We start from the raw sequence: 10,059 nt of genomic DNA, 5'->3' as shown, positions 1-10,059 counted from the left end.
CCTACTTACGTTTTAATAAGTTTCACAGTTCAGTTTTTTAATATATGATCTTGTTTGACAGCTCAAATACATGAATATTTTAGCTTTTAGCACTCTTGTATAATTATAGTAGGAAATATATTGTGAATTATATTAGTATTATTTCCAACTACAGTGTAACGATTATACTCCATCTGCTTTCGTAATGTATGTGATGTAGGTCTAAACACACACAAAATATTATTCTATAAAAATAATCAAATATATTAAAAATGATTCAACCAATCATAAAAGCTATAAAATATAACCAGTTTAACAGTTTTCAATAAAATTAAATTAAATATAAAATTTCAAAATACTTTTCCATTTTGAAATATTTTTTTTTCTAAAACATAATATATTATGATACGAGAGAAGTAATCTAAGATTTTAATCATATGTTACACAAATTTGTGTCCATTATCATGTTTCTCAATCGATGATCCTCCTTTTATATCATTTGGTGTGGTTTAAACTTTTGTGCATTTTTAGAAATCTAGATGACAGCTTTTTTTTTTTTTGACAGCAAGAAATTCACAGACTCATATTGACTCTGTAAACCAAATCGGCAACTCCGCATCCATATGAACGACGAAAGACGGTTGTTTCCTAGCACTACGTGCCAAGCTATCCGCCCTTTGGTTCTCCGTTCGGGGAACATGGATGATGTCTGAGTTGAAGAAGCTTCTTCGTAAAAGCTTGATATCTTCCAGATAGGTTTCAAATGCTGGCCATTCTTCTGGTTCCGAAACCATCTTCACCAATTGAGAACAATCCGTTGCAAACGTAACCTGAAACTGTCTTAGATTCTTCATACATTCCATTGCCCAAATCAATGCCTCCACCTCCGAATGAAGAGGAGACAGACACGCCCTTATATTCCTGGCTCCTAATAAACCATCAAAACCTGGTAAGGTACTATACCATCCTTGTCCCGAAAATAGTTCATTCTCTTTCCACGAACCATCTATAAAACACCATCGTCCTGTAGTTTCTAATGTAGGTCGGGCCTGTACTTGCCTCTCCCTTCGTTGATCAGTGTTAACCTGTGCTTCAGCCCAAAGTGTCGATTCCAGTTCTGCTAATCTAAGTGTTTCCCTTGGATCAATATCCAGATTACTAAACACTTTATTGTTCCGACCTTTCCATATATACCATAATATCCATGCAAATTGGTGGTCATCCATCTTTGGAGTAACTCGCCAAAAGAGATGATCCATGTTACCAAAAAACGAACAAGTTGGAAAAAAATCCGGACTTGATGGTATTTTAGATAGTGCCTACACTTGACGTGCTGGACGACATTCAAAAAACACATGATTAATTGATTCCTCTGGGTCTCCGCATCGAGCACAACAAATTTCCCCTTGTATTCCTCTCCCCCGCAGATTCTTCATTACCGCTATACAACCTGAAACGAGTTGCCATAAAAAGTGCTTCAACTTCGGTAGGCACCGCACTTCCCAGCAGAAAGCTTTTAACGGATCCACTGTGGGTCCATAAAATTCTGGTGGTTTTTCCTTATCAGGATATACCCGTTCCACCTGATACCCTGATTTGACCGAATATTTCCCATTATTAGTGAAATGCCATCCATTCCTATCATCCATCTGATGTCTACTTAATGGAATACTTTCAATAATTTGTGCATCATGAGGATCCACCAAAGCCCTGATTGCCTCAAGATTCCAAGTTCGGGATTCCAAATTAATGAGGGAATCCACTGTGAGATCCGGGTAACTGTTGTGAAGATTTTTGTTTGCTGGTCTCGGGCGAGTGGCTGGGATCCAAGGATCATTCCATACGGAAATAGATGAACCTGTTCCCACCCTTTTAATTAGTCCTTTACAAACCAGAGATCTAGCAGAGATCATACTTCTCCAGCCATATGACGGGGAGTAAGATCGGATCGGTTCAAGGGGTGAAGCATTCCTATAGTACCGTCCTTTAAAGACTCTAGAGAAAAGAGTGTTTGGTTTCTCAATCAGCCTCCACAGTTGCTTTCCAAGCATCGCCGTGTTAAAATCCATAAGATCCTTAAAACCTAATCCACCATTGTCTTTGGGGAGGCATAACTTATCCCATGATTTCCAATGCATGCCTTTTGTGCTCCCTCCTGGACTCCACCAAAATTGAGCTACTGCGCTCGTTAATTTTTTAACAGTAGCTTTTGGTAATCGATAAACAGACATGACATGATTTGGCAGAGCCGTAACCACCGACTTAATAATCACCTCCTTCCCACCTTTAGTAAAATATCTAAAAGTCCATCCATTTACCTTCTTATTCAAAAGTTCTTGAACAAATCCGAACACTTGGACTTTAGATCCCCCAAGGCTTTCGGGTAACCCTAGATAAGATCCCATTCCTCCTAAATTCTGAATACCCAAAATATCTCTCAACTCTTGTCGACTGGACTCTTCAATCTTATGACCAAATTGAATTGAAGATTTCTGAAAATTTATTTGTTGCCCGGAAACAGCCTCGTACTCTTTTAAAATCCTGAGAATAGTTTGACATTCTTCTCTGTTTGCCTTGCAAAAGAAAAGGCTATCATCTGCAAATAACAAATGCGATATTGCCGGACAAGCTCTTGCTACCTTCATACCGGTTAATTGTTTTACCCTCTCCGCTTTTTTGATATTCACAATTAAAGCCTCAGTACACATAATAAATAAATACGGAGACAAAGGATCCCCTTGACGTAGACCTCGCTGGGGAATTATAAGGCCTCGCGGCTGGCCGTTGAGGAGGACCCTATATTGAACCGAAGAGATACATTCCACCATTATATTGATCCAGCGAGGATCAAACCCCATTTTGTTAAGAAAGGCCTCAATAAAATGCCACTATATCCTATCATACGCCTTGCTCATATCCGTTTTAATGGCCATAAATATATTTTGACATGACTTATTTGTTCTCAGACCATGAAACATTTCCTGAGCTATAAGAATATTATCTGATATTCACCTTCCTGCCACAAAAGCCGATTGCGTCTCTGAAATTAATCGGGGGAGGCAAATTTTCAGTCGTTGACACAGAACTTTCGATATAATCTTGTAACCTACATTGCATAGACTTATCGGCCGTAGTTCCATCATCCTTGTATGTCTCTCTACTTTTGGAATCATGCAAATATTAGTAATATTTAAACGTGGATCCAAGTTGCCTGTAACCAAGAAATTATTCACCATCTCAACCAAGTCCTTCTTAATAATATGCCAGGAGTGCTGAAAAAACAGGGCTGTCATTCCATCCGGGCCTGGCGCTTTCTCTGGATGCATCATGAATAAAACCTGACGAACCTCTTCCTCTGTTGCTGTTCTCAATAGTATCTGATTCATTTGGGGGGAAATAGACGGCACTATCTCATCTAGAAAATTATCAAAGTCCGTTGGGTTTGTAGTACTAAAAAGACCATCAAAATAATCCACCGCCACCTTCTCAATCCCATTTTCCTCTGTAATCCAATTTCCTTGTTCATCATGAAGTCCCACTATTTTATTACGGACCCTACGCTGCTTTGTTAGAGCATGGTAAAATTTGGTATTAAGATCTCCAGATGAATGCCACATATTTCGGCTTTTCTGATGCCAATATTCCTCTTCATCTTTATACGTCTCTTGTAACTTTCTGGATACTTCAAGGATGTCCTCTTGTGATCTACTATTATCTGACTGGACCTCCTCAAGTGCATGTTGAAGATCTTTAATTTTATCCTTTCCGTATGGTTGATTATCCTTTCGCCATGATGAAATTTCATGACGACAATTACTAATTTTTGTAACAACATCCTCGAGCTGTCCTTCGTGATTTTCTGTCCATCCTGCCACAATTGATTCCATAAGCCCCTCTTGGCCAATCCATCTCTTATCAAACCTGAATTGACCTCTTTTTTTCGTGAATACCTTATCCTCCAAAAAAGCTATCACAGGGCGATGATCAAAGCCCACCATCCTCAAATATTCTGTGTAAGAACATGGGAACAGTGTATGCCACTCCTCATTTGCCAAGGCCCTATCTAATCGACACCTGATCGTCATTGCTCCTTTTCCTTTACCTCTCTTTGCTTGCCATGACCATTTATTACCGCGAGCCGGAAATTCTAGTAGACCACTATTCCTTATCATATTGTTAAAGGGTATGAATGAGGTGGCACTTCTCAGGGATCCCCCATCCTTTTCATGATTTCCAGTAATCTCGTTTAGATCTCCAATAATAAACCATGGTTCAGAGCGTGATAATCCATACCGAGTTAGTCTCTCCCAGACCTGTTCTCGTAACTTTTGCACCGGATCTCCATAAACAAAAGTAAGAAAAACTTGTTTTCCTTTGACCACCGCCTCAATATCTATCATTCTGTTGCTGGAATATAAGATTTGAACGCGATATTAAAAATCGTATAAAAATTGAATATTCTTTGTTTCTTTTTAAAATAGTGTAATATTAATGAGCCATGTTCACATTATTCTTCCAAATTTTATTTTTTTATTTGATTAAGACTACCAATGTAGGGAAAATAAAATAAACTAGGACTCTAGGAAAAAAAAAAAAGAAGAAGAGTAACTCCGTGAAGAAAGAAAGAAAGAAAAACATGACGGCCGTTATTATGGTTAGACGGAAGAATGTCAGACTCCGACCAGCTGGTGAATACTTCCGCGGTTCTTGTCAATGCCATGTAATGTAAGAGAGATAACTGTACAAAAATGCAAACTTTTATTGATAATTATATATGGAAAATAAAAAATAAAAGAGAGAGAGAGAGAGAGAGAGTGATTTTGTAGGGTTTACATATAAAACTGAAAAATTGGAACAATCTCCTCTTCTCTTCTCCATTGCCATTTATCTCCTTCTTTCCCTCTGCAAACCCTAATTTTCCCTTCCTCTGTTTTCTTTTTCCTGAGAAAACTGGAAACAATAAGATAAACTTCAAAGCTCTGATAATTCACCTTGTTACAAAAACGCAGAGGTAGAATCTAATTGCTTGTTCATCTGATACTCTGTTTTCTTATATCTCGTTTGGGTTATGATTCTTGTTGTTTCAATTCTTCACAATTTTAATTCCATTATGATCGAGTAATTCAGCTGCTCATTTCAAATGTTATTGCTTATTATGTTGTTAATCATGAGAATTCGTGAGATTTAAGGATGATTATTTGAAAAAAAAGAGGTTCGATTTATGTTCTGTCTTGACGATTGATTGTATCAAGTATTGATCTTTGAGGTAATAAAATGTTTTGATTTTAAAAAATCTGAAGGAATCAGCTAATGATGATTCAGATTGTATGTACTCTGATCTCGAGCTGATCTCATTCATGATTCGAATTCAGATCCATTTAAATCTGATTTACAGACACTAACTAACTCGTGTTCTTTGTTTGTCGGAATTGGGTTTTTATAGCTGATTTAAAATGGAGATGAGTCAGCTCGATTCCGATTTGCGTCTGCCTCCTCGAAAACGATTACTTGCTGGTTACATGAAACTAAACGGCATCGGATCTTCTTCTTCTTCATCTACGTCTCCTTCGGCTGCTTTAGCTTTTTCTTCCTCGACTTCAAACTCAATCGGATCCTCCTCCTCCTCTGCTTCAACCTCTCGTTTCCACAGCGTCCAGAATCAGTCACCTGAAGAGCTCGTGGAGGCAGCGAGATCCGCAGCTGCCGTAGCCGTCAAAGCTGCGAAGGCGGCTAGAGCGATAGCGAACGAGAAGGCCTTGATTTCTTCAAAGGCGATTGCTGCGGCCAAGAGGGCATTGGAGCTTGTTGATTCTTTCCCTAAAGAAGCAATGGCTGATTGCAAGGAGAAGAAACATGTCTCCGTAGACAACTTGTCTTCAAAGGATTTAGCGTGTAGGTTGCAGCGAGCTATCGAGAGAAGGTACCCTAAAGTCTTGGCTATTCGCGAGGAGAATGGTCAAATAAACAAGAAGCAGAAGATGAACAAGACCGTAGCTGATGGTGGGAGTAGTGTGACCGGTTATGTGAATGGCATCGCTGGGGTTGTGGATTCAGACAGCTCCTATGACGGATTAGAATCAAACAGAAAGGCGTTCAAACCGAATGAAGTGGATTGGATACGGACACCAGGGAAGGGGAAAGCAGAGGAGCAAAGAAGAGGAAGAGTGAAACTAAAGAAGTTTCCTTTGAGCATTTGCGATTCTACCGATCAAGAAAACGGTGTCTCCTCCTTGTCTCCAGTCCCGGTGGCTCAGCCGCAAAACAAAGCCATACGGTCATAGTGAGTTTTGTATGCCAGAAGAAAAGACTTTTTTTTTTTATTCAAGTTTTGGTCAGCATTTGCCATTTTCAGTAGAAGAAGAATCCACATTTGTTGTTTATTCATATATGAATTGTATTTGCAATTACGTTGTGTTGTAGAATAAGGTTTGGTGGTATTTGGATTCATAGACAAGGACGAATGTAATGAAGCGATGATGTACCTTTTTTTGCTAAATATTATTCTTTCCGTTTCGAATTAAATATCATTTTTAACACTATTAAAAATAGTTAAATGTTTATTTTACTTTTATTCAATCATTAAAAATTTATCATATATTACTTTTAAAAGTTTAAAAATAATATATGATAAATTTTAGTTATGAGTAAAAATGATAATTAATGTAAAACTTGTATTGACATAGTAAAGTAACAATGAAATTGTATTCTGCAACGATAATTAATTTGAAACTGAGAGAAAGCATGTTTATATTGATTTACCTATTTTCCATAAAATTTTAAAAGTAATATATGATAAATTTTAATTATGAGTCAAAATGATAATTAACGTAAAACTTATATTGACATCATAAAACAATACTAAAATTTTATTCTACAGCGATAATTAATTTGAAACTCAGAGGGAGCATGTTTATATTGATTTACCCATTTTCCATGTTTTTCAGAAACAGTTACTCGGCTGGGCAATGGTTTGATCCAAAGAAAAAAACACGGAAAATAAACAGATTTTTAGGCCACCATTAACCAGAATGCTTACCTCGGTGCTTAACTTTAAAAAAAAAAAATTTAAATAGAGCGTTTAAACAAGCGCTGGAAGTGCCGGTTGTTCCACTGTTCGCGAGTCCCACTGATACGTGGCGACCCGCGATTGGTTCATTTTTTTTTTTAATCAGACAAAAACTAAAAGAAAAAAAAAATTAAGCACCCCAAATGGGGTGCTATGGTTAATTATGCCCTTAGACTGGATACAGAGTGTCACGTGTAGATCCACGTGCTGTTATGGAACGTGTGAGACAGCCAGGCACACAATGAGAGATAAATAAACATACAAATCTGTGGAGAATGAAAACAAAAGCTCATTCATGCACGTCACATGTGGTCTGAAAGTTAAAACCATCTGGCCACGTCGCTTTTAGATTTACCAATAAGTCATCTTTATTTCAGTTTGTAATTTATATAAACGAACAAAATTTTAGTTTCACTAGTTAGGGTGCTTTTTTACTTCTAAAAGTATTTTGCTTTTATGAGAGAGAAAGTAGGTACTGAATGATACGAGTAGTATTTTGTTCAACCTGTAATTTTATTACCATCAATAGATACGTTGACATTGACATGTTTAAAATGGAATTTATATTTTGTATGGACCATTGATTTATCATTTGTGTCCCTATATAAACTACTTGAGTACATAAAAAAATTCAAAAGGTAAATGGCGCCGACAAAAAAAGAAACCGCAGTGATAAGTAAAATAGTCATTCAGTTTTGAATAAAACGGTATATAGATCTTACAACTTACAAGTAACCATTTGAGTGTACAGAAGATCAATTGTGTGTTTTCTTTAGTTTCTATACGTTTATATTATTAACTAAAATCACATGTGTTACATATCTTTCATAGTTTTTTTTTACAATTGACTGTTTTCAGTTTTGTATTCACTGATGGACTCACCAAACAATAACTAAAACGAAGCAAGCAACAAAATGTTAGGATTTTTTTTTGTTTTGTCAGTTATACATCATGCACATAATGAACTTAGATGGTGACGCAAAACTTTAACTAGATCACTAACTAGTATTAAACAAGAAGATGAAACATCTTTGTTAGTTGATTCATTCATTCATTACAAGGCATTTCTTTTATAAGCAACAAATGAAGTGGATGTTTAACCAATAATCATAACTCTCCAAACAAAACAGAGAACAATTAAGCAAAAAATATCCAAGTTGTTCAAAAAGAAAACATGTATGAATAAAAAGAAGGTGGAGTTTCTTTCACCCTTTGATGTGCAAGTTTCTCATTTGAGATTCTACATTATCTGCATTGTTCTGTGTACTTACTACATTCATCCATGGATGTTCCAAGCACTGCTGAGCAGTTGGTCGTTTCTCCGGCGCAAACTCAAGAATAGGACTCAGAAACTCAGTAAACTCCTTCGCTTCTGCTTCCGGAAGCTTGTACTTATCCACCAGTAAACGATCTAGTGGCCAATACTTCAACCTCCGGATCCTCTTCAAATCTCCATGTCTGTCAAAGTAGTCTTTAGACTTCGCTCCACCAATAGCAATCTGCACAAACAAACCACGTCAAGAACCGAGTAAAAGAAACACATGGCCGGTCCTGGACAAAGCCCACTAAAACATTGGTCCTTAGCCCCAAAAAAATATTTTTTTATCAAAACTAAATCGTCTATAGCCTTTAGTAAAGATACCTTTCGAGGCATTTTTCCTAGAAGCTCCATCATAAGAGCAAGATGATCCTCGTCTTCTCCATAACCATTCCCTTCTTTAGGAGCAAACAGCATATCCCCAGTGACAAGCTCGAAAGCAGTACAACCAAAAGACCACATATCAACAGAGAAAGAGTATCCAGACTTCAGTATCACCTCAGGAGCTCTGTACTGTCTCGTCTGTATCTCTTCAGCAAACTGTTTATCAGCCCAACACGCGTTACCGAAGTCAACCACTTTGCATCTCATATCAATCCCATCAAGACTCCTCTCCGTATTGGACGACGCTTCTCCACCAACCATTGAAACTCTCCTCTCTGATATCTTAGCAACCGCTCTTTTAGCTCTCCTCTTCAACTTCTTCTCAATCAGATTCATGGTCGAAGAACCGCCACCACCGTTTGCGTTTCCTTCAGGCTTTTCTAACAACGGAGTTAACCCGGATCTAACCGGATCTTTAGCAGGGTCAATGGTGGAACAGAGAAGAATATTCTCCGGTTTTAAATCAGAGTGGATCATACCGAGCTCACGGTGCAAGTAATCCAAACCGGTCAGCACGCATCTGCAAATCTCCCTGACTTTATCCATCTTCAAGCCTTTGTAACGGTTGTACCTGATCAAACGGAGCAAGCTGTCGCCGAGAAACTCGAGCACCATGCACAGATGCTGCCCGTTGGGGCCAGCGTGCTTGAAATGGTCGATGAGGCGGACGACGCATTTGGTGTTTTGGAGGTCTCCGTCGGCAGCAGCTGAAAGGAACTCGATTTCGTGGAGTGCGGCTTGTGCGAATTGCTGCGCGCTCTTCTGAATCTTCAAAGCAACGTAGCTCTGCACACAAAGAGACGTCAACATTGGATAAAGGAAGAGTCTTTTGATCTCGATTTGTGATAAAGGTTTGATCTTTTAATGAAAAACTAAACATTGCAGAGATCAAGAGCAGAGAGAGAAGAAGCGTACAGAGGAGAGAGTGTCGTAGGCAAGCCAGACGGTGGAGAATTGACCCCAGCCGAGCTTTCTCTGAGCGATGTAACGGCCACCGGAGAAAGGGTCGCCGATCCTGACGGCGTGGTATCCACCTTTGCGGTAAGAATCGAAGCCTTCTTCTTCACCTTCTGATCCAGACGAGGATGAACACGACATGTCTCTCTGCCGGAAATTGAACTTTTGTCTGATTTAAGATCGTCAAAATTGGATCTTTGCGAAAGAGCTTTCCTTTTCCTTACAAGGGAGAGAGAGAGAGAGAAATGGCACTCAGATTGCGTGTGACCCTTCTCCACTTTTTGCTCTGTTTCTGTGTTTTCCTGATTTAAACTTTTGAGGGGTAATTCTCTGTTTTACCCTTTCAGGGTGGAGG

At 38.4% G+C, this 10,059-nt stretch overlaps 2 protein-coding genes across 3 annotated transcripts; one reads left to right on the top strand and one right to left on the bottom strand.

The window, feature by feature from the left end:
• The first annotated feature begins 4,734 nt into the window (after positions 1-4,734).
• On the top strand, positions 4,735-6,501 carry LOC111207410. Its single transcript, XM_022705415.2, has 2 exons — positions 4,735-4,990; positions 5,423-6,501. The coding sequence occupies exon 2, from the start codon at positions 5,433-5,435 to the stop codon at positions 6,258-6,260; it is 828 nt and encodes a 275-aa protein (XP_022561136.2). The 5' UTR covers positions 4,735-4,990; positions 5,423-5,432; the 3' UTR covers positions 6,261-6,501.
• Positions 6,502-8,062: 1,561 nt separating this feature from the next.
• LOC111208174 (SRSF protein kinase 1-like) lies at positions 8,063-10,046 on the bottom strand. 2 transcript variants are annotated; one of them, XM_048763388.1, is made up of 3 exons: positions 9,663-10,046; positions 8,673-9,533; positions 8,063-8,544 (listed from the first exon to the last, which is right to left on the bottom strand). In XM_048763388.1, the coding sequence occupies exons 1-3, from the start codon at positions 9,843-9,845 to the stop codon at positions 8,251-8,253; spliced, it is 1,338 nt and encodes a 445-aa protein (XP_048619345.1). In that variant the 5' UTR covers positions 9,846-10,046; the 3' UTR covers positions 8,063-8,250. The 2 variants fall into 2 exon arrangements, with proteins under 2 accessions (XP_048619345.1, XP_048619346.1); XM_048763389.1 differs by having other exon boundaries at positions 8,688-9,533; positions 9,663-10,035.
• Positions 10,047-10,059: the final 13 nt, after the last annotated feature.

This window comes from Brassica napus, chromosome C7, assembly GCF_020379485.1.
Source record: "Brassica napus cultivar Da-Ae chromosome C7, Da-Ae, whole genome shotgun sequence".
Taxonomy (NCBI): domain Eukaryota; kingdom Viridiplantae; phylum Streptophyta; class Magnoliopsida; order Brassicales; family Brassicaceae; genus Brassica; species Brassica napus.
This window is presented reverse-complemented; position numbering and strand designations above follow the sequence as displayed.

What these genes read in the sequence shown, in the direction of transcription:
- LOC111207410 (XM_022705415.2), top strand. Translation starts at nt 5,433, where the DNA reads ATGGAGATGAGTCAGCTCGATTCCGATTTGCGTCTGCCTCCTCGAAAA.
- LOC111208174 (XM_048763388.1), bottom strand. Translation starts at nt 9,845, where the DNA reads ATGTCGTGTTCATCCTCGTCTGGATCAGAAGGTGAAGAAGAAGGCTTC. An exon ending in CCTACGACACTCTCTCCTCT is followed by an intron (nt 9,534 to 9,662) that starts GTACGCTTCTTC and finishes CTTTGTGTGCAG; the next exon opens with AGCTACGTTGCTTTGAAGAT. An exon ending in GAAAGGTATCTTTACTAAAG is followed by an intron (nt 8,545 to 8,672) that starts GCTATAGACGAT and finishes TTGTTTGTGCAG; the next exon opens with ATTGCTATTGGTGGAGCGAA.